This window comes from Sciurus carolinensis, chromosome 2 (genome assembly GCF_902686445.1).
Source record: "Sciurus carolinensis chromosome 2, mSciCar1.2, whole genome shotgun sequence".
NCBI lineage: Eukaryota > Metazoa > Chordata > Mammalia > Rodentia > Sciuridae > Sciurus > Sciurus carolinensis.
In genome coordinates this window covers 102651680-102676870 of record NC_062214.1, presented here as the reverse complement: position 1 = coordinate 102676870, position 25191 = coordinate 102651680, and the positions used below count along the sequence as shown (strand labels likewise).

General features: G+C 39.9%; 1 protein-coding gene across 1 annotated transcript in view; it reads right to left on the bottom strand.

Moving 5' to 3' along the window:
* Nucleotides 1-13788: 13788 nt before the first annotated feature.
* Nucleotides 13789-25191, bottom strand: part of Tnfaip8l3 (TNF alpha induced protein 8 like 3) — a 46755-nt gene continuing 35352 nt past the window's right edge. Inside the window, exon 3 of the mRNA XM_047539283.1 lies at nucleotides 13789-15277. Coding sequence (XP_047395239.1) covers nucleotides 14715-15277 — 563 coding nt within the window. The 3' untranslated portion in view covers nucleotides 13789-14714. The remainder of the gene's footprint in view (nucleotides 15278-25191) is intronic.

Genomic DNA, 25191 nt, shown 5'->3' with positions numbered 1-25191 from the left:
TGTATTTTCCCGTTTCTGTTTTCATATGCTCAGTATCACATCTTATTTGAAGAAATGTCTACAAAATCCTATGCCTATATTTTAATTAGATAATTTGGTATTTTGAGTTTTTACATATTCTAGATACTAGACCCTTATTAGATGTATGATTTGCAGATATTTCCTCCATTCTGTGGGCTCTCTTTTTACTTTTGTAATGGTGTCCTTTTAAGCAAAAAAACTATTAAATTTTGATTAAATCTAGTTTATTTTTTGTTTGATAGTATGTTTGGTGTCATATTTAAGAAATCATTGCTTAATTCAAGGTAATGCAGATTTTCATCTTTTTTTCCTTGTAAGAGTTTTATAGTTTTGTGCTTATATTTAAGTATTTGATTAATTTTATATTTTGTTTGTATTAGATTGTGAAAGTTTCCTTGTATTCTTTGGTGAGTGTATTTATCATGATATTATGTTGGATTTTGTCAAATTCTTTTTCTGTATCTATTGATGACCACATTTTGATACAAACTTCAAAAACGTTTTTTGCATTCCATTTGAGGACACACTGATAAAAGATTTCCTATTAGTTTAGAACAAAGTACAACCAAAATTTGGAGATTGTTTCTGTAAAAAGTTCAGTGTCACTCACTGACACTGACACTGATTAAGCTGATTTCAAAAGTAATTCCTCATAGGTTTGGATATTTCTGAAATGTAATTGATGATATATAGTAAAAAGTTTGAACTGTCACACTGAAGCATTTTAAAACATTTAACATCATCTTTACCAAAAAAATTTTGTAATCTGAATATATAAAATATATATAAATTTTAATAAGTATAGTTACTATTTTGATTGGTAGTATATCATAATTTATAATATAATTTAAAATAAATAATTTTAATTAGAATTTATGTATGCACACAATGAATTACAAGTACAGTTTTGATTATTAGAGTTTTAATTTGTTATGCACATTAGTCTTATGACAATTAAAAAACCCCTACCAAATTTTACTTATATCACCAGTGCAAAAATAAATAACTTATCTGCAATGTCAAATTTTTCATTGAATTTATAACATTCACAATAATGTCAAATGAAATGTTTCACTTGTGGCAGAATAATCATTTTAAAATTTAATTCAATGAAAAATTGAGGTATTACTCGAATTAACATTTTCTGTCTGAATCATCCGATAACACTGGTTTTGAGATAGCATCATTTAACTGTTGACAGTGTTCTGCTTTTAATTTGTTTTTTGTCTATGCATGAGAAAACTTGGAATTAATAATGAGTAAAACCTAGTTGTGGTGGGGGGAGTCATTTGCTCTAATGAAAAGTTGTGCTTTGTGGAGTGATTTGTAAACACACCTTCTGCAACTACACATGACAAATTAATGTCCTTGGGTATCATCTTCTTAAAATAATTGCTAATTTCTGAAGCAGATGCTTATGCTGCTTCTCATTCTCATGTAGTCAGTCAGATCGCAGCAGTAGGTGGTAAATATAGACAAACATTTTGTTCAAGTAACATCCATCATCTTACTGTCTTGTGAAATGAAAATTTGGTGTTTTAATTTTCTCTGAACATTTTCATTTTTTTAGTTTATTGCTCCTGAAAGAATTTACTACAAAATATTCAAGTATTAACAAACATAAAATAAATAGTAGTAAATTAGCATCATATACTAATAGACAACCAAAATAACAAGAGCATTCAGAAAACTTCCCTTGTGTTGTGCCTTTGTTTTTTTTTCAAATTTCATCTACACTAACTCCAATAACTTCTCCCTAACCCTTCTAATTAGTGGTCTGGGTGCTTCGTGCATTGGAAAGGCTGTGGCATTGACCATAACACATAAGCTGGTAAAAGTGACCGATACTTCTAAGCCTTGAAGTTAGCTGGTCCTACTTGTTAGTGTACTTAATTTTGTCACTGAATCCCCTGCAAATCATCTGTGAAAGGATATGTTATATAATATCAGAGAAGAATTGGGAAAAGAGGAATTATAGATCATCTTTCAAATGTGTTTAATTAAGTAATTTGTTCCTGTACCTGATGAGTCTCACATACCACTAGCTGAAACTACAGTAGAAGAAGTGCAAAGTAGAAATCTATCCAAGTTTATTTTAATGAAATTTTTAATAATACTTCAGTACAAGATGGAAATTCTAGGACATAGGATGAATAAGAGGGGATGCCAGGGATTGTCCTTGGAAAATCAGAATATGTGATCTTCTTACCTCTAATGGTCTGGGAGAGAGAGTCCTCTGGGGTAGAAGAGAACAGGGGAAAGGGTTGATGATATTCATTCTCCTTTATGTTTATTCAAAGACCTGAAAATAACAAATTTTGCCTAATGGGATCTAGACAGGGTTCCATGGGATATGGTGACTGTCTTTAATCTTTTAAGTAATCTTTAGACAAGTCTTTATATTGTCCTGATGAGGTGGTTTACCCAGAAATGGAAGTGAGAACATGTGTAAAATCTACTTTAAATTTTGGTTTCATCTGGACACCCCAAGCTCCTGAGATCAAGTAACATTGTCTAACCTCTATTCTGCCAACCCTTGGACTTGGTAGTAACTTTCCACTCTTGTTAATCTCTTGGGTGCATCACTATACTCAAGCTTCTCAGCTTTTTCATTAACTTGGTAATTAATTCTCTGTATTCAGTTCTCTGCTGGAAATTTTTGGAATGGTTCCTCTTTTCTGGTTGACCCTTGATTGATTTGGATCTCCTCCCTTACTTCAGAATCCTCGGGTACTTAGTGTTGACCACCTTATCCCATTATTCTGTTTAATGGGACCATTTCTTCCGGGGATTTTGTGCATTTTACATTCCGCATCTTCTTTCTCCTGTCAAAACTTGCTAAATCAGCTAGTTATTTGATATACAGTTATCATGCCAAGGTGTTAGGGCACAGTAATGGATTACTGTGCATTATTTTCAAGAGTATTCAAACTCTACACAGGCATACATGGCCACATGATGCATTACTCAGAAGAAGGATTCCTAATGTTAGAATTTCAGGCTTCTTCTGGGAACTCCTGAAATGTCACTAGGCATGTAGTGTTCTACTGATGAGAAACTTCCTTTTCTAAATCTGACCCGAATTTGGGAAGCTGAACATGAAATAAGATGCCACTGATTGAAAATATCCAGAAGTTTTTTGGCACTCTTTTTCCTGAAATGGACTTTGTAACCAAACCTGCAAATGAATAGAATAGCTAAGTCCTGTTCTCTAGAGGTATACATGAAGGACAGAAGAGGAGTTTAGGTTTCATGGCTTGGGAAAGGACACGGATAGGCAGATGGAGAAATGATAGGGCAGGTAGTTGGGTTTGAGTTCCACAGCAGTCAGTCTATAGGGAGAACGAGAATGAGGATAGTGGCAAGAGGAAAAGGATGAGGAAAAGAAGCAGAAATGGATATATGACTTTGTGAATCCTCACCTGCTTCAAGGGCACAACCTGAGAAAACAGAAACCACTCCTCACAGGTGACAAAGCCCATACCCCCATGTATGCAGCCTTGCCACCTCCTTCTAAGATCAGCCTCCTCTTATCCAGTTATCCAGAATTTCTCCCGAGGACAAGTAATGTCAAGCAGAGTGACCCACAATGAGAGATTCTTCCAAAGCCCTAAAAGCAGCCATTCCCCAAAATAGGCACCCAACGTGTTCACTTATGACTTGCCATAAATACCAACACTAGCAATATTATCTTGATATGAGGAGCTGGCTTCATAGAGCTTCAGAAAATTGCAACATCATAAATATCTACGAACTTTTTGATTTACTCTCATAGTTTTTTCTGCTTCAACATGGTTCTGGCCAATTTTAGAAGTTTTCATGTAAATATATGAATGTAATGGTGGAAAAAAATGAAAACAGAACAAAATCAGGTCAAGTATCACATTTAATACATAAATATTATGATAGAATATGAAATTGTTTTATGGGTGGCTAAAGTAAACCTTTCATTTGGGGGGAGGTCTTGTTATATGTATTGTCTCCAGTCTAAAAAGAAATGATGCCAAAATAGGGAATGGAGCAGATCTCTTTAGAACCTCTTTTTTTTTTTTTTTTTTTTTAATCTGGCTAGTGATGTCCATTTTTATAAATGATTTGGTAGTGTCCTAAAATACCAGACCCAACACATTTATGCTCATATAAATTTATACTGACACTTTAAGAGTAACAAAAAAGTTATTTTACAACACTCAATCCCCTGTGATATGTGTGCCATAAAAGAAAGTTAATTCTGAAACAAAGTTGTTTCTTACCTGTTGTCACTAAGTTATTCAGGTGAAAATGAACAATTTGGGTTCTATGAAAATGTTAATTAAAGAGAAATATGAAGGCTTTTTTTTTTTTTTTTTTTGGTCCTGAGAATTTAACTCAGGAGTGCTCTACCACTGAGCTACATCTTTAGCCCTTTTATTTTATTTTGAAACAGGGTCTTGCAAAATTGCTGAGGCAATTGGGGGGCCTCAAATTTGGGATCCTCCTGCCTCAGCCTCCAAAATAGCTGGGATTACAGGTGTGCACCACTGCACACAATTGAAGGGTTTCTTTCTTTCTTACTTTTCTTTTTTGTGTGTGCTAAGGATCAAAACCAGGCTCTGTGCATACTAGGCAAACACTCTACCACTGAGCTACATTCCCAGCTAAGGGAGAGATTATGGAAATGGGTTAATTATTGTTCATTTTAGTTTTCTAAAAAAGTATGCCTTGGGTATGGCTTGTGGTTCTTTCTTCTTTGAGTCTGGAATCCTCCCCTACTCCCAAGCTTCTTTACTGATTTTGGACTTTCAAGGTAACTTTTCCAGTGCTATTGATTTTCCTAATGTGTTACAGATGGATTTCAGGTTGAGGAGGCTCAAGTCTATTTCCAGGAGACACACAGGGAAGGTTCCATTGCTGTCTGATTGTCCATGTTGTTTAGGTTACTTGGCGATAGGGTGGTTTTAAAAAGGGACCTGATTAATAGTATGCTGGCAACTGCTCCAGTATTCCTCTGGGAGGCTTAAAAGGAACTCAATAAAATTTTATCTGTGAAGTTGTACAAGTGAAGGTGGTAGAAATGTTACTTTGGATAATACATATGGGATGAAGAGGAGTGCCTATCTGGGAAACCTGGTTTTCCCTCTTCCTCAGTTCTCTTATGTAAAGATAGGTGATGTGGCTGGCTTTGGAAAGCAAGTATCTGCCATATAATTTGCTTTGGAAGTCAGTATCAACAAAGAGGGAATGAAAAACAAATCTAATGTAGCATTTAGCCTAAAAAAAAAATGCATGTATTATCTCACCAGTTTCTTAAACATTTTTTTTATTTTTTAAGCCACACCTGCTGGAGAGGCTGGTTTCAGTAGCAACTCAGCAACTGATGGGTCTTTTACAAGGGATAATTAGGGGCTCACAGAGTTGAAAGATGGAGTTAGAAATATTCACAAATAAATGCATTCAACAGTGGCTGCAAAGGGTATAGGACACATACTAGATATTCAGGGAGCTTCAAAGGCTGCAAGTGAGACACAGTGAGCTTATAGAACATAGTGGAACCCAAGGAACCATTTCTGAGATAAATGCCCTTATTCAAATGCCACAGACACACTTTCTATAAACAGAGAAACTTGAAGCCCTGGAGTTTTTATACTGGAGCAAAAGATTTGGGTCAGAATCAAAGTTTTAAAGACTTTTTATTGAAGAAGTTCAAAGATTCATTGGCCAGCAGCCAAGTATGGTCTGATTTGTTTGCATTTCCTCTGGGAACTCACAGGCAAGTGAGGAATTGGCCAGCCTTGACTGTGAGGGTCACCCAATCCCCTGTGGGTCTTTTCTTCTTGGGCAGTTACAAGGTAGAGGAGGAGAGCCAGGGGGAACCCAGTCTCTACATAGGCCAAGTTCAGTAGCCTGGCCAAGCTACAGTTCTCTCCTGAGTGAAGGAATCTCTCTCCCCCAATATCTGCAGTGTCTCTTAGTATAATAACCTGGTGTTGATTAATCCATCAATGAGACCACTGTGACTCAGGATGAGAGGCAGTAAGAGTGGGGTGAGCTAGGAGATGTCACTGCTTCTTTCCTCTTCCAGTGATGGTCGAAGGACGTGCTCAGAGGCATCATGCGTGTGCTGATGGACCTTTTGTCCACATTCAAGGTCTTGGAGATGTTAAGTTTAGCCAAGAATCTTTCATACAATTCTGTTATCTGTAGTTAGCTCAGAAAGAGTTTTAGGAAATCCATTAACTGGGTTTAACCTTTGAAATGGAAAAAAATAGATTTTTTTTTTTTTTTTGCTCTGATTTTGGGAGTTAGAAAAGAATGTGCTTGTGCATCCACAAACATCATGAAGGTCCCTCTCCTTTCCTTGAAATTTTGATCTCTTTGGCAGAAAATTAGGCAAAATCATGAAAGGATATGTGATTGAAAAAAAGATGAGGAGGAAGAGAATTTAGAGAGATTGAGAAATTTGAGTCCCTGGTTCTCCTGGACTGATGATTTCTGCCATGCTTTGCTGAGCAGATTTCATGACATCTTCAATGGGTGAAGGTCATACATATAGTATAGCTCTGGGGCGAGGAGGCAGGAGACCCAAGAGTGAAAATGCCTGTTACTGTGTTGAGTAGCAGGAAGGAAACACATTCAGTTCCCTGCCCCTTCCAAATAAATGATGAGAGAAGGGGCTTCATCACATCACAAGATGGAGAAAAACACCCTGCTAGCTTTTGGGTATTTGAGTTTGGGGAATGGCCTATGGCCTGATAACATACCAACAGCTAGTTGACCTCTCCAGAAATGCCTGTTGTCAGATGAGACATGAGGTCTGGGGCAAGCCCTCACTTTTGTAGGGCCTTATTCCTGGCCAGGAGTGACCTTGTACAACATCACTGGTTGTCCTACCTTGTTGTAGGGGAACTGCACTGAGGGGGACCTGGCCCTCCTGTGAGCAACCATTCCCACAACATGGCTGAGCTCCCTCTTTCCTTTTTTTTTTAAATTACTTAATTGACTCATTGACTATATGGTCCCTTTCTGAAATGAAGCCCTCTTCCCTTGACTCAAAGAGAGTTAGAATAGGAGACACTGAAGGGATTGAGTGGCTCTGATCAACTTGAGAGCACAGGGGATTGAATGTACATGTGCCTTAAGGCCTCCACCCTGTGTCTCAGTGTAGCCGTGGCTCCCCTTTTCTCTCCTGTCTGGAAGACTCAAAGCTGGCTGATCTGAACCTGGGTTCAGATTTTTTTTTTTTTTTAAGCTTCTTTTTCTGCATTGGCTGAAAGAATGGCATTCAAAGTGCTCTTTCTGCCCACTTTGACCTCCAGGTTCCAAGAATAATTTTGCCCCATGTTGGTGTTTCCAGATCATCTGTTACTGGAGAAGAGGTTTTAGAAAGAAAAGGGCCCCAAAAAGGGGCCTAACAGATGTTACTTCTAGAGGTAGGGACTCTTTATTCTTCCTGGGAAAACTGGGCCTAATATTGTTCTGGAAATTATAGGTCTAGATCAGCATCTAGGTGATTGACCTTAGAGAAAATATTTCAGAGAGCTACTTTAGAAGGCGGTTAATTAATTGAGAGATGAGAAATGGAAGAAATATAGCAAATGTGAAACTCACAGCGTTGGCAGGATGATATGGGCTGCCTCGTGCCACTTTTCCCATGGTTCCCATGACTCTGCAGTGAAGGCAGCTGTCCTTCAGGCACTTGCAGCTGGTGAGGATGGAACTTGACTGAAAGCCCCAGGATGATGGAAATTTGAGAAGAGCACTGTGGGATGAGCCACGTGCCCAAGGGAGAAATGGGGAGAATCAATTTGAAAGGTAGAAAAGATAAGAGGTAACAATTCCAGAGGGAATTACATTCTCTGAGCCATAGAATTTGAGATGCAAAGGATTTCAAGTTGAGCCCTCTACACTGGGTCAGCAAACTTCACTGTGTCTAAAAATCACCAGGGATTTTTTTAACTACATAAATTCCCAAACTGCCTCTACAGAAATTTGAATCAGGTAGTTTGGGGATGGGACCCAGGATCCTGTATTTTTAATAGAACCATTCACTACCCCTGCGGTTTCTGATGTAACTAGCTCATGATCCACATTCTGAGGACCTGCATAGTGCCTGAATGCCTCCTATGTTACTCTCAGCATGCGGCCATTAACTTTACATCCAGCAGTGGAGCCATGGGAAGGTAAGGGAACAGCCAGCCTTGAGCAGTCTGGTCCACTTTGCGGACTCCACTTCCCTGCAGAGGCTACCCCTGTGACGAAGTTGAGTGGTTTCTCTCTTCAATGGAATGTTTGAGGCTCAATTTAGGATGAAATTCAGCACAATCTCTCTTAGTTACTCACATAATTGGGATTTGCCTGCTCTGAATCTAAGACTATAGAACAATTTCAATATTGAGGAGTTCTCATTTGTGATATTTTGGGGGAAAAGATTGACTTTTATATTGCTACTGAAGTGTGAAGCCTGGAGAGAAGTGATTGCTAAAACTATCAGGTTTCTTTTTGAGGTGATGAAAGTATTTGAAAATTGACTATGGTAATGGTTGTACATATCTGTGCATATATCAAAAATCACTCAATTATATATTTTAAGTAGGTTAATTGTGTATTATGTAAATTGTATCTCAATGGAATTGTTTAACCCATTATGTCTAATCAGCCCATTTATGGAGCACCTAAAAAACTTAAGTTGACCAACAAATATACCCCTTAGGATAATTTCGAAATAAAAATTTTTAGAATTCTATTCTTTTGAGAAAAGTAATAGGGGACTAATTAGTGATAATATTTATTAATATTATTAATGATAATAAATTACTTTAAAAGCTCTAGATTATAATTTCCAACATATTTTAATGCATCTATGTCACTTTCATTGAAATAGTCATCAAATTAAAAATTTGGGACTTAATGGGTTAAAGAAAATAGATCTGAGATCACTATGAAATATTTCATTTTTTGGAAGAATGGATTTTTAATCTATATTTTAAATATATATTATATATATGCTTATATATAAATGTTTTATATATATTTTATTTTAAAAATAATTTTGATACAGTAGTCTACAATATTTGACTCAAATCAGTAGTGACTCTTTAATGACTTTGCTTGTTATTCTATTATCTGACCAGAGGTGGATTACTGAGGTCTGACACAATTCAGATTGATTAGAGATTATCCCCTATGAAATCCACAAACTTAGATGTATGTTCAAAATTTCTAAAGAGAATCATTGGAAAAGTCATTTGTCAGTCTACTTGGAAGCTATTGCTTATTAAATAATGAATAGGTTTACCTTACAAGAAACCTGCAGTGAAAAAATGCCCAGAGCTTCTCTTCTTTGATGCACTGAACCCAGAACTATGGAACTAGAAAGATTCTTCAAGACTTTGTACAATTCTCTGCTTTTATAGTTGAGGAAACGGAGGTCCAGAGAGGTGAAATATAAGGAAATTACCAGGGGATAGTCAAGCTAAGACTGAGCCTCCTGACTCTTGACTCTAGATTATGATTTCCAACTTATTTTAATGTGTCTATGTCAATTTCATTGAAATATTCATAGTGTATTTCACAGAATATTCACAGAATATTTCAATTGGCTCTTTTCCATGTCCTATTCTATGAAAACTGAAAAGAAAACAAGACCTCAAATACCCATCTCCCCAAACCCAAATTCAACAAATCTATGTCTGAAACCAAGGAGTAACAATTTTTGAAACACAAAGGGACTACCCCAGCCTGCTGCAGAAAGGAAATAGGAACCTCTCAGCAGAGAAGCTGGCTTCTCAGAGATGGAAGGAACTGAATCATTCCCTGGGGACCAGCCCACAGGCTCTTCGTTCACAAGTGACACAGGGCCTGAAAAAGCACTTGCCTAAAACAACCAAATTGCTGCTTCCGCGCTAGCCTCCTGCACTTACTCTGTGCCAAGCTTTGGCTCCCATCCAGTCCCTCCTTGAGTCCAGAGCCAAGCCCCAGACTCCCTTGTCCTAGGAACTGGTCCAGAAGGCCTCAGTAGTCAACTAAGAAGAGCTAACTGTATGTCACAGCCTGGGAGGGCTGGCTGCCTGGGTGGGCTGACAGGACCCTCTGTGGAGATTTGCCCCAGCTCAGTGAAGTGAGGACAAGTAAGGAAAGGCCAGGTTAGTAACCTTGCTGAGGGACTATGAGTGTTCACTCTGACTGAGCTCTTGCTGGTATGGAAGGAATTTGATGTCACTGGTAGCTGAATGCCGTATGCCTATTTCTTCAGGAGTAACTCCTGAGATTCTGGCACCACACAAGCTCTCCAGAGGCCTGGGACTTTGCACAGATGAGGTTGATATTGAGAGAGTGTAAGCATGTGCAGATGACTTCTCTCCTTTACAAGTTTCTCCTCTCTTCCCTTCCTTGGGAGGATAGTCCCTGCTTTGTCTAGCAGCAGACATTCTTCATGCCTTTGAGATTTAGTTTTAGGATTGCCAAGATAGATTGGTCAGTTCTTTGATTTGATTTGTAGGTAATAGTTTTTCTTGGCCAGTTTTCTTTCGAAGCCAGAGAGAGCATGTGGAAGCCCACCTGTATATATAGGGCAGACCTGTATGTCCCCTAGATATACTCATCCCTCCACCTTTGAAATTTCACATGTGTCACTGTCAAGAGCATAGTGATACTCTCCACTCTCAGCAAGCCTCCACTTTCATATATTGCAGCAATGTTTCTCAAAATGGAGCACTTGTGAACCCCTAAGTTATGCCAGTCGACCTCTCAGGGATGCCAGACCTTGGCTAAAAAAACACATGAAGTTAAATTCTGTTCTTTCACATAAGGTGCTCAATTAGCAGGAGTGACATTGTAAACACTCAAACTCTGAAACCAGATGGCATCCTTTGGCTATAAGGTCATTCCTACATGACTCAGAGTGTACTTATGTTGATTTTAATTTTAAAAAGTCAGAATGAAACAAAAAATTAAGAACTTCCTTTTTAACTCATGGACTCTTCCCTCACTTTATTCCCTTTCTCGAAATTACAGAGATTCATAGATACTATTTTGAGAAATAAAGTATTTTCTTTCCTAACAAGCAAGATCCTTACCTAAGGAAAGAGCATGAAGCTGGACACAACTTGGGCTATGGCTCACTTAGCAGGTCAGACTAAATAAGGGAAATCCATTCAACCACACAAGTCTGAGGTAGAGGGCTTTGGCGACCCTCTTTCCTTCAAGGCCATTTGATTCATAGCTGTTGTTGGTATCCCATTGTTGGACAGCTCATGCAAAAGTTGGCTGATCTTAGAATTTTCACTGACTGGTTGTACTCTTGACTTCTGGAATCATGTTGAATTAAAAAAAAAAAATCCCCAATGATATTGGAGCAGAGGGCATGTAAGCCAGATTTCTCTCTGTGTGTGTGTGTGTGTGTGTGTGTGTGTGTATAAGAACTTCATTGGAGCAGCCAATGAATGTACTTATTTGCTTCTGAAAAATGTACAGATGGGGAAAGAGGAGTTTAGAGGAGAAACACAAATGGAAAGTCTTTTCATTTTGGTTTATCACTGACCAAAGACCTGGAATTATTGAGGGTGTCAAAATTCACAGATGCAAACACAGGGAGGAAGAATGATACAGACACATGACAGGAGGCAGCCAGCAGGGAATGTACTTCTGCAGGGTTCTGATACATGAGGAGGGACACGTACCGAGGGGCGGGGTGGGGATTTCAACACAAATATCTGGTGTCCTATGTGAGGCCAGCGCTGGGTGTTCAAGGATGATTTGAAGACCCAGTGATATTTCCAGATGATTTGTGCAAGCTTTTCCTACCACCCCCACCCTTAAAGAATGAGTCATGTCTCTGTACTTGATTTGCTGAGCCAAGTACTGCTCTCTCAAGTCTTTGTGCAGCTTGATCAATTGAGTCATTTTTTTTCTTTTTCTTTTCCTTCACTTTTTCTTCTTCCCTTTCTCCTCCTCCTCCTCTTCTCCCTGCTACCCCTTAGTACTGGGGATTGAACCCAGGGCTGGTGTATGCTACACAAGTGCCCTACCACTGACCTACATCCCCAACCTGATTTTGCTTGTTTTGAAATCCATTTTCTGTTCCATCATTTTGCAAAATGGTAGATAGACTTTATTATTGATAGTACCTAAATGTATAGTCTAAACTTTGCTTTTGTGGTTCTCATTGGAAAAAGGTTATAGAGTTCTGAGCACAAGTGGACATCTACAGAGTAATCTCCTTTTGAAAATATCTGCTAACCTTGGTCACTTTTTTTTTTTCATGGCCACCAAGTAATACATTTGGAGTGCTCAGGATAAGGACTATGGTCACTAGAATGTTATGGAAAGTATTTGAAATTTGTTGACCTTTCAGGTGAAACAAGAATCATTTGGGTTTAGATGCCAGTAGTATGTTTAAAAAATATACATGGGATTGGTTTGGCTCTGTAGTTTTAGATGAGTTGGGGATTACTTGCCTCAGCTCAGACCATTCTGGCTGCTGTTGATAAGCTTGGGTACATCCAGCTGCCATTGTAGTAGAGAACCCATTGGTTCCCTCAGTGGGGGAACCTAAGGCAGTGGAAAATGTTTCAGTTCACACCACTGTACTTGCTGAGATCTGCTGAAGGAAAAACTGATCTTTCCTTGCATGGAACAGGAAGGACTGAGTTTACTTAGAGACTTGTATGCTGTCAGAACCCAACACAACCTTCTTCCTGCCACTACTACTGTGCCTGCAGTCCTCTTTGGCTGGGCATCCTGCCTTCTTCCCTATTATCTCACATGGACAAAAAGCAGTTCTACCCATTCTTCTTGTGTTTGAGTTCTCTAATGATCCATTTATTTAATAAAAAATGAACCAATTACTAGAACTATGTCTTGAACTAGAAGGAAGTCCTTAGTCAGATGAGTATACCTAGAAAGACCTCAAAGACTTCCTGTATAAATCCAGCTACTGCCAGACCAGTGCCTCACAGGCAAGTGGAAGAAAGGGGAGCATTGTAACTGCAGCTCCTACCAGGACTGCCAAATGGCCAGTGACCATCCCAGCCCAGAGATACATAGGGCATCATCATTCAACCCTGGAGTCAGAGAGAAGACCAGATCATGTTTGTCAAGTATGGAGAACAGGGACTGACTTAACTCTTCCGTATACTCTAGTGGACATCCTTCCCATGAACTTACTCTGTGCTGTGGGTGAGAAGCTTAACTGGATGGTTTGCATGATGTTGACATGGGAGCCAGTGGAGGCTGAAGAGCCAATGTAGGCTTAGTGGACATGGTGTCACACCTCCTACAAATAATCTCTCACTGCTCACAATGTTCCTGCTGGAGAGAGACCATGGGCTGAGCTAGTGTTTTTTGTTGGCTTGTTTTTGTTTTGTTATTGTTTTTGTTTTTTGAAGACAATTTCCCAGGCTGGCCTCGAGCCTGCACTCCTCCTGCCTCAGCCTCAGGAGTAGCTGGGATTACAGGTGTGTGCCACCATGTTCAGATTAGTGTGGTGTTTTTACGTGATCATCAGAGACAAGAGAAGCATAGTGCCCTGATGTTAAGACTATGATGGCACAATGCCCGGAGTCTCAGTGTGAAAGTGAGACTGAGACTGTCAAATGTCTATGGGTTAGTTCCCACTGACCCCCTCCAAGACCTGCCCATGTGCACTCCCTGGGCCTACTTCCCCTTTGGGTCTGAGTGCCGACCTCTTGCTCTTCATTTTCTTCTTCTTTTCAGTGCTGTTACTCTTAACGCTGGATCTAACTCCAGGGAATTTTATTTTTGAATCACAACTCCAAGACTTGTTTGAAGGGTAGTTTCAATTTATTAATGAACCAGAGAAAACAGCACAAAATGACTGTGAAAGGCCAAGAAAGATGAATAGTGGTTCACTCTGCCTGGCTTTCCTGTGCTTGTTGGAATAAAGCCTCCCTGGGTCACACGGATGGTGCCTCTTTATGAGAGAAGGCTGGTCCTACAGGGGGAGCACAGTGTTCCTCTGCTTCTGTGTTATGACTCAAAACTCTCTCTCTACTACCCCTGTGGAAAGTTTCCTTCCATGGGGTTATAAATCTGTTCATCTAAGACCTAAAAAACTTAACTCTTCAAAAACATTTTTTTTCTGATTTTTAAGCATACTTTTTCACACCTTTGGATTTCATATTATTTTGTTTGAAGCAGCATATTTAGAGAGAGATTTTAAGCCTGACCCATTTTTAATGCTGCTTACTGGTCTAGATCTAGGTTATCCTTCTCACACTCAGAAAATATTAAGACCTTACATTAGACTTTTCAAAAGTGTGACTGTACATCATCTCATTTGATCCTCACAACAGCCCTGTGAGGTAGGCAGACAGGCATCATGGCTCCAGGACACAGAGGACAGAGTTGTAACTGGGAGAGGTGATAACTGAATTCACATCCTCTGGTTTCTGGTCCAGGGCTTCTTCCACTCTAAAATGAACTGAGCTCATCATTATGAGCAAAGCAGCCATTTTACTTAGAATAGATGAACTGTCCTTTGGGCTTGCAAACACAGGCAATTTAAAGCACAGACCTTGTCAGAGAACTATGGAGTAAACACACCTCAGCTCAGTTCAGCATCAGCATTAGATGGATGAATAGGATAGAATATGGACATCTTTGACAAGGGTTTCTGCTTGTTTTCTTGATTCTCACCTGGACCATGTTGGATGTTGTAATTTTAAAGCAGCAAAGTCCAGGAGAAGAGAAGCCATTCAAAGGACTTTCTCATCTAGTAATTTATTGATTCCTTCACAAATCCTCTTGAGGTTGGACCTACAGTCTCCATCCAGACTATAGAGGGTGGAGAGGAACTCCACATCAGCAAAGTGGTTGAAGACATGGTTGATGCGCCCATGGGTCCTGGGCGTCAGGTGCCGCTGCACCAGTTCATGCACCAGGTCCTTGCACTCATGCAGGAGCTTGGAGAGCACATTCCTATCAAAGGTGTATTCTACCTCATAGAAGCTGACCATAGTCATGGCGGTCTGATTCAACTTCTTTCGGAACTTTTCCACAATAACAACCTCCTCTTGATTGAACTGGTTGTTCCGGTAGAGAATCCCAATTTTGATTGCCACCTTGATTAAGTCTTTCATTATCTTGTGGGCTTCCTTCTTGTTGTGGGTGTGCTCTTTGGTGACTTTATAGAGCTCATCAAAGATCTCACTGCTGGTGTCGTCAATCAACATGTTGGCCACAGTTTTGCTAGCTATTTTGCTCAGAATCTTCTTCTGGGCTTGAAGGGCAAGATTCTTTGAACTAAACACATCAGGACCTGTAGTTAAAAAAAAGAAAGAAATGTTATAGGAATATGAGAATTGTTAATTATGTCTTTATATGCCACTACTCCCTAATTGAAAGCCACACAAGCCTGGAGGCCCCACATTCTCTTCACATGCTGTGCCTCTTTGCCCTTTGGAACCTTCTTAGCTGTGCTTGTGCTCTTCCCAATAGAATGGTCTTCTCTTGTCCAGGCTAAATCTCACCATTTTAGATCTTCAAGCATGTCTTTCCTGATTCTGTTAGCTCATGGACAACTCCCTGCAATTGCTGCCACCATGTAAACCATTCAGCTTCACAAATTACATAGGAGCCAATTATTGCATAATGACAGAGATCAGTAGAATGAAAGCAGTGGGCACCAGGGACCTTCCATGGCCCCATAATCTCTCTCCCCAAAGTCTAAGACTACAGGATCTTTAAGCAACTTGATATCCAAACAAATCTGAGATGGTCAGGATTTTCCCTTCAGCCTCAGGGCAAAGAAGATAAACACTTATACCATGTAGAACATAAAAGGAATGAATGGTGTCTCCTGACTACCCCTAGAAAGCTGATTTCCTGATTTAGGCTCTTCTAGAGTTTGAGGCAAATGATATTCCTTCCCAGTGTGATCATCCACCATGGTCACCAGACCTTTGTGTGAGTAACCTTTGCTAAAAAAAAAAAAAAAAAGAGAGAGAGAAAATCAAATATGTCCCCATGTGACAAATATTTAGAAGAACTAAGGATATTCAAAGAATTGTGCTGTAAGCTTTAAAGTCAGTAATGGCCCTGTCACTGAAACATTATCTATGTCTCCTCAGGTGATTATTCCAAAAGGAACAATGAAATCTAGATGGATCCGTCTTGAAATATCAAAAAAAAAAAATGAGTCATTACTTTGTAGTTACAGCTTCTAAAAACTGCCTGAGAATAAGGTGTGTTATGGTTTGGATGTACCCCAAAAAGCTCATGTGTTAGGCAATGCAGGAATATTCAGAGGTCAGATGATGAGATTATGAGAGCTGTAATTCATCAGTGAATTAATCCATTAAATAGATTAATAATTTGAATGGACTACTGGGTAGTAACTGTAGGCTGGTGGGCATGACTGGATAAAGTAGGTCACTGGGAACATGCCTTTGGGGACCATTTCTTATTCATTTTTTCTTGTTTTCTTTCTCTGCTTCCTGGCTGTCATGACCTTTGGCTATTATGTTCTGCCTCACCTTGGTCTAATTTATAAAGAAGACCTTGCTGTTCCCTTTTAAATGGGCAATAATGGATGTCATATCACAGTAGTACTTGAATTACTTCAGATTTCTTATCTCTAGAAATATAAAATGATACATTAGTGTTTTAAGCCATTAAACTTGTGGTAAATTGTTACAGCAGTAATAGGAAATTAATGCAGGTGGGTAGAATTCACACTTCCTATTTTATTTTTTGAGATTGAGTCTCACTGTGTTGTGTATGCCAGCCTTAAACTCCTGGGCTCAAGTGATCCACCTGCCTCAGACTCCTGAGTAGCTAGAAGTGTAGTGCATGCTCATTTCCCAATACTGTTTGATCAGGGAACTCTTTTTTTGTCTCCTAGTAGAATGATCAACTGTCAGGTGTGCCAATAATCAGGAGTTTCCCAGATAGTGGACTTTCATTGACAAATCTGAAAAAGCCCCAGGCAACTTGGGGCAAGTTGGTCACTTAACTCTTACTCTTTAATTATGAGTGATAAATGTATCATTGAGCTAAAAAAAATGAAGAACAGAGATGTAAAAAAGAAGACATTTCAGAGAGTGGAAGCAGATGACACTTAGTTAATGCCTAAGGTGCTGCCATCTCAGCAGGGTAAGCGGTCCACTCTCCATGCTGCCACACTTCTCACCCCTCTCTACCTACTTTTCAATTCTAGTGTCATGGGCTGGGGATGCAGGTCAGTGGTTGAGAGCTTGTCTAGCATATGTGAGGCCTTGAGTTTGATCTCCAGCACTGCAATTAATTAGTTAAACTAAATCTAGAGTCAACCTTAACCCCTTCTCATCCCTTTTAGACCAAGGACTCTCCCCCCCACCCCCGCAGTTATTCAGCATTTACTATTAGCTTGATTCTGTATGAAGTGTTATGGAAAAATCCCCTCAAAAGTATTCAATTGGGTTTTACTCTGAATATGGTTCTGCAGGGAGACAAGATATAAATAATAAACCAAAATGCAGAAACATGCAAAACAGCCTAAATTAGCATGAGTGGGAATTGTTGGCATGGCCTCTGAGGCTCTGAAGGTAGATTTGAATGTAGGTAGATGGATACAGCTACAATGTTAGAAAGTAGTTTCTAATGTCATGGATACACACCAGTAATTTTCTCCAAGATGATAAGTCCCTGGGTGGTTTCCCTGATGTTTCTAGTCATCTCTCTTGTGAAAGAATTTATTTTTTACCTACACGTGAATGGGGGGTACACACTTCTAGGGTGAGGGCTTAGGAGGCTCACAGTGTGGACAGCATCTCTGAGGCCTTAAAGATCAAAATATTCCCAGAAAAACTCAAATATTGTAGATCAACAAAATCAACAGGAAAGCTTTAAGGAAAAATCCCACCACTACTACCAATGATTCCCGGCTGTCACAAGCTCCCTGAGTGATTATGACACGTTAACTATGCCCCAACGTGTATCCCATGAGTCCTGTTTGGTCCTCTAGGATAGAAAGATATGTGATCAGTTAAGTGAGTTGCAGATGATTAAATATTAAGGCTGGCTCGTGATGGTTCATCATACAAATAGCTTACTAAGGCTTTGAGCAATCCTGCAAGAAAGATACCTGTATGTATAGTTTTGTTTAGTCCACTTTCCATACTTTCTGGACACACACACACCACATACCACATCCCACATGCTGTACATATGGGAAACAGTGGGAAGGACTAAGAGAAATAAAATCAAGACAGTCTGGTGAACAGAACGCTTTAATACCTCCCAAAGATCTGTCATGGGTCAGTGGGGAGATACCACTTGTTAAGGTTTGGATATGAGATGTGTCCCCCACACCAAAGCTCCTGTTAAGCAGGACTATTCAGAGGTAAAATGCTTAGATTATGAAAACTATAACCTGATCAGTCCATCCTAGTTTGAATGAACTGACTGGGTGGTAACTGTAGACAGGTGGAGTATGGCAGGAGGAAGTGGGTCCCTGGGGGGCATTTCCTGGAAGGTTTGTTCTTTCTGCAGCCCTTTCCTCTCTCTCTTTCTCTGCTTCTGACCCCACCATATGCTGAGCCATTTTCCTCTGCTCTGGGCCCTTTTGCCATGATATGCTTCATCACTTGGGCTCAGAGCAATGTGGTCAGCCATCTGTGGACTGAGATACCTGAAACCATGAGCCCCAAATAAACTTTTCCTCCTCTAAGTTGCTCTTGTTGGATATTTTGGTCACAGTGATGAAAAGCTAACTAAAGCACCACTGTTCCAACATGTATACATAATGTTACAAATGATTTGAGGGAGAGGTGTGCCCTGAGGGGGCAGTCCTATTCAAAAGATTTTGCACATGGAAATCTTGATCTTGCTTCCATCCATCCTTTTGTCTCAGCTTTCTGCAGAGGGACTATGTTGGTGACCAACAAGGAAGGGACACTATAGGCAGAGAGGAAGAGCCTAGAGAGTTAAGCTTTGGGAGTCAAGGTTAGGGGTAAACTTGGGATATTTGGAGCAATAGGCCTAATTAGTGGACATATGCTTGTTCGTGGGAAAATACTAAGGTATCCAGGATAGATCTTGGCAAAACCCATTTTCTCACCCCTGTATACAAGGAAAGGAATGCTCTTTTGGCTAAGGATAAATTTCTCTTGACTGTGTTTGAACAAAAGTTCCTATTCTCCAGCCACAAAAGGTAAGGGATTATATATGATACCTCAGAATCTCTGCACATAGAGATATAAATGTGATTATACAGCAATAATATAGCTCGCCTGACCAGCATGATGAGACAACATTGATGAAGCTGCAAAGTCCATCCTTGTAGAAAGAAAGGGAGACTTTCTGAACTAAGATTGATGGAAGAGCTTGAGCAAAGGAATGTGAAGTCAATACTTGGAGAGTAAGTATCCTTAGGACATTTATAAATAAAGGAAAAGTACCAGGACTACGTTGAGAGAATGGCATGACAGTGGTAGGGAGAAAGCAAAAGGTCATCTAAACGGGGACTTCACTGGGACCAGTCTGAGTTACTGCTTTTAGAAATGATGTTCAGCCAGAGAATAAGTGATGTTTCCATGATTCTAGAAAATACCAGCCTTTCCCAGATGGTGAAATGACACACTGATGGTGACAAACAGCAGGAAGATCTTACCAAGCTGGATGAGTGGGCTGAAAAGAGGCAGATGAGCCTGGTAAGATGAGCATGGTAATAACAAGGTAATAGATTTTGGGAAAAATGAAGTAAATGATGATTATAAAAGATAACAGGCTCTGAGCTGTCAGCTACAGCCCAGGAGAGTGCTCTGAGCATCACCCAGGATGTGGAGGTAGAGAGGGACCAGGGGACAGCTCTTCTTTTACTCACAGGTCTCTGCCACTTCTCTACCTCTGTAGTTTCTCTAAGAAGGGTGTGGAAAACTTGAACATAAGTATGGAGAGTTGTATCAAAATTATATAGTTGGAAATGTTTGAAATAGCCAACATACAGACAGTATCACTTGACTTCTGTAAACAGCTTAAGATGATGGCAGGGAAGCAAATTAGCTAAAAAATGTTAAGTAGAAGTTAAAAGTAGACATGGTATTCATACAAAAATAATCTGTAGTGCTTTATGAGCACCATTTGTCATGAGAGAAGACCCAGGGTTCAGGAAAGGTGGGAGGAAAGGCTCCAGGTCATGGGGAGAGTAAGACCGTGTGCCAGAGGAAGATGTGTGGTAGGCCATGCTTTTGGCACTCAATCACTTACTTTTAACTGCTGTGGGGAAAACAACTTCAAGCAAGCTTCCTTGAGATGGAGCAGGCTTACAAACTACTTTGGACTTATAGGAACTATCTTGCTGAACCGTTTATGTACCCAGAAAAGATGAGTGGACCTGTTATGTCCCTCGTGTTCCATTCATCACTATTGCTGAGGGGCCAGGAGCTGGAGGGGAGGGTGAGGGCCTCCCCTCTCCCTTCCCATTTCCTTTTCTCTTCTCTGGGTGAATGAATGATGAGGAAGGGGTTGGCTAAGGGGTAAGGTAGTCGGCAGGACAGGATGCCCATGACAATGATAAAATGCCTTCTGGAGAAGACATGGTTGCTGCTTTAATTCTTGGTAGTCCTTAAGTAGCTGTGGGAACATGATTATTAAGGAGCCTTAAGTAACATTTTAGAAATGTAAGTCTAACACAGTTGTGGTTTCCAGAAAGACTAATTGAGTTATGGCATCTTCAGTGGAGTCAAACTGGGAACCATTTTCCTTCCCTTGTATAAAACTGTTATTTGTATACTCCTGGAATATTAAAGAAAGACTGTGGAGCTAAAGGAAATAGAATAAAATGAACTTGTTAAGGAATGGTGGGCCTTTGAGTGAGGGCCAATCAAAAACCTTGATCTCCAATCCCATGGAGAAGTGATCAAAGCTTAGAAGCTCATGAAAAATGCCTTTTGTTGATCTGATCCCTTTCATACTTGAGTGAGATGACTTAAGAAAGGCATTCAGAGATATTTAAAAGGCATCCACAATAAAACTTGGATGACCAAGGAGGGTTAGGGAATGGGCTTTTCTGACCGAGGGCTAACCTAGCACTTCCTCAAGGACTTCTGTTGGTCTGTAAACCCCCTGCCTTAAAGACAGATCCTCTGGTGAATGAATGAGAAAGGTCTTTTAAGACCTGAGGTCCCCCAAATTTCCATCACCTGAGAACAAGAAGCAAGTAGTTTGTATGTTCTATGGATAGGGTCATGATTTAAAAGGCAGCAGCTTCCACCAGGCACCATTGGTGTGCCAATGAAAACATTAGGTGCACAAAATGAAAACTTTAGAACCTCTTATTTATGTTTTCTATTTTTGTAATGGATAAAACAAACTTTGCTGATATCTAATACACAGACAGACCCTGATCCCCACTGGTGTGTGGCATCCTAAAGGAAGAGAAAGTTTCCTGGTAAGGGGTGTTGAGGGGTGTGTAGCATATCCCTCACTTGTCTGTTCCCTTTTAGAAGTTTTGCTTTATTTCAGCATATGTTTATGTGTGCTTGGTCAAACAGTCTCACTGATTATATTATTTAGTTTTAACTAAACTAACCCTTGCAAAATAGACTGGTGGTTTAGAAAGATTTCAAGAAACAAAACCAAGAACTGAAGACCATGCACTAGTCATGCAAGCACATGCAAACAGTGAGGGGATGGCAGAGCTGATGATTGTGCTTCTTGTGGCAAGAGCCTTTCCACGGCCAAACTACAAGGGAAAAGTAACGATCTAACCAACCAGATCAGATAAGAGATGAGCCATAAACATTTCAAAAATTTTAATAAGATGTTTTGAAATATGGATTTCAAGCAGTTTTGTTTGCCTTGAGTTATTTCCCAAAGGTCATAGGGATCCTTAACAGTTAGCAAGACAATTTTTTGAATTTTATGTTTGAGATAGAGTCTCACTGTGTTGCTCATACTGGCCTTGAACCCAGGATCCTCTTGCCTCTCCCCTCTGAGTTGCTGGGATTTCAGCCATACACCAAGACCAGTTTTAACAAAACAGTTAAATGCACTGTGTTTTTGATCTTTAGCTTATTTTTGGGGGGCCGGGAAGAGCAATAAAGCATGGAATGGATGGCTCAGGGGGAAGGATAGGCCAAGAATGATACTGTTACTTCTATCCAGGGGACTAAATTGAGTAGAGGTACATTTAGGTGTCATCAACTGAAAAAGGCATCTTGGAGAAGACAGTGTAGCAGGAAGATGAATTCAACCTGAGTTGCAGGTGCCCATGGGTATCTGGGTGGAGATGGGTGCACTCTGCCCATTGTGGGTGCTTAGCCCTAGCAATTGATTCATTCAGAGACAGGACTGGGGATTGATGTGTTTTGTGGGGACCATGCATAGTGGAATTTCCTAGTTATATTGGACGTTTCTGGGTGCTGAGCAAGGTCATACAAAAGCAGCTGTTCAGTAAGGCACCTTGAACCTCACTTATATGACCCTAAGCTTCCTATTTTCCCATGCAAAACTTATCTACTCCTTTCCAGTAAGAAATAGATGATAAGAAGACCATCTTCCTGAAATAATTATCTATCCAGGGACCCTGAGGGATAACCAGGTTCTTGCTTCAAAATGCAATATCTGCTTACCCTGTTAAAGTGGGTTCTCTATTCCCTGGAGTTACAGCCATACTGTATCCCTCTTGGAATTCTCTCTCTCCCTTTGTGGCCCACCACCAAACCACCCTTTTTCTCCCAATGAGAACAGATGATTTAAAAATTAGTGTGTACTCTCTGGGAAAAATAAGTCATTATGCATAGAAAAAAATTAGGGTAGGGAGGCAAAGGCAGGTTTGGGTGCAGGAGGATTCGTGTGGAGGGTGGAAGAAGGAAAGACTGTACTATCTGAGACAAATCCAGAACAGAGGGTGTTGCATTGGACCATCATCACCCCCAAGCCATGTGGTTAGTCATCCCGCCTCCAACTTATACTTGAGCACCCCCAAATCTTGCCTTTTGCTCAAGCCTGTGAATAGGCAGAGTTTGGCTTTGCCCATTGGGGGTGCTTAGCCCTAGAAATTGATTCATTCAGAGACAGGACTGGGGATTGATGTGTTTTGTGGGGACCATGCATAGTGGAATTTCCTAGTTATATTGGACGTTCCTGGGTGCTGAGCAAGGTCATACAAAAGCAGCTGTAGTCAAAACAGGAAATTTCTTGTATGAAAGGAGATTCAGATCTCTTCATAAACCTTACATTGAGTAATCACCCTTGAAAAGCAGCAGTAGATCATTGTCACTAAGAAGAAGACCAAGAGTTTTTGTTTTTCAATAACATATTGAAGAGAGATGGCAGGGACAGCTGTAAAACCTTTTAGCTCGTTATCTCATCTGGTCCTTGACCTCTCAAACACCCATCAGCACCAAGCAATCTGTAACTCAGCTAATGATAATTCCAGAGATAAGGATCAAAAACACAGTTTGTTTAACTGTTCTGCTAAAGCTGGTCTTGGTGATACACAATTGTAATTCCAGCTTCTCAGGGGGGTGAGGCAGGAGGATCCTGGGTTCAAGGTCAGCATGAGCAACACAGCGACATCCTATCTCAAATACAAAATACAAAAAAAAATCTTGCTGTTAAGGCTTCTTACCTTTGGGAAATAACTCAAGGCAAGTAAAGGTGTTTGAAATCCACATTTTAAATCCTCTTATTGAAGCTTTTTAGCATGAATTCTGTACCTTAGGTGGTGTACACCATGTATTTGAGCCTCACAACAGTTCTGCAAGAGAGGAACTGTGAGTTCCATGGAATAGAGGAGGAGACTGAGGCACTGCCTATAGAAGTAATTCACTCAAAGCTATGGTGCTAGTAAGTAGCAGAGCTGCCATTGGGGCCTGAGTTCACCAGATACCAGACAAAGCCTGCAATCTTTGCCTTTCTGAACCTACCTTCAGAAAACTGCTCTTGGCTTCCTAATGACTATGATTTCTCACTTATTAGAAACATTAAGTAGGCCTCAATTTAAATCTCCATCTAGCTAAGAGAGTTAACATTCCATCATTAAGAAAAAAATACAAAAAGGACATCTTATGATAGAACAATATTGTGTATTAATCAAAACTTGAAGATAGATGTAGCTTTCATTTTTAGAGGGGATTGTATATATTTCAACAGAATTATATATTGATTTTGTTGTTCATATTGATTTTACAGTCAGCTCTGAAAACTGAATGAGTGTTTGATAATTTTACTTACCAGAGCTAACTGAAGCAGACACTTTGTGAAGTCACTGGGGGTGAATCATTTCCAACGCAACAGGTTAATTATGGAGATCTGAGAGATATTTTTGTCTCACTGCACCAGAAGAGCAACCATCACTAAAACAACATCTACTTACATGATTCCTTTAAACAAAGCTTATCTACCCCCAACCCCTTGCATCGAACAAATAACTAGTGTGTCTCTGAATGGTAGATCACATTCGGGTTCAATAATAATAATAGAATCTACTTATGTGGTGTTGCTTGTTGAAGTGCTTCATGCACAACAATCATATTCTTGCAGAAACTCTATGAAGTAGGCATTAATCATCATCATCATCACCATCGTCATCATCACCATTAGCAGCAGCAGCAGCAGCAGATACAGCATTTTATATTCAAGGAAATCAAGAGATGAGGTAGCTTGTCTAAACCAACTTAGGAAGTGGCAGAGCAGGATTGTGTGCGGTCTGTCTCACAGGCTTATGCTTCAACCCACCACACTGAACTGCCCAGCAGGTAACAAACTAATTAGTTTAAATGCTTCTTGAATTACTGCCACTTAAAAATGGAGATCGAGCAGTTTTATTTCTCTTCAGAAGAATTAATTTAAAAAAAAACCCACAGAACATTTCAAACAGCTAAAATAACTAATCACTTGTGTGGCCACTGCTCAGAAGGAACAAGTCTTAATATTTTTTTCTTGAAGACGGGGAGGTGAAGCCCTCTTTGTTTTCAGCTCCCTCTCTTCTGCTTCTGCCTTCTCAGATCTAAATGGAATCCAAGAGTTGATATGCCTTAGCTTACCTCTGTTTTTTAACTTTTGCCTCTTTGGATGAGTGTGCATGCATCAACATAATATTGAAAATAGATTTTAAACTTCACATTAAAAAGTGTCACAACACAAATTCTCCTGCAACTGTTCATTCAACATCATGCTTTCCAAATTTACCTAGTCATTTAGTTGCCTATATGAATATATCTCTGTATTTCCTATTGATGGACATTT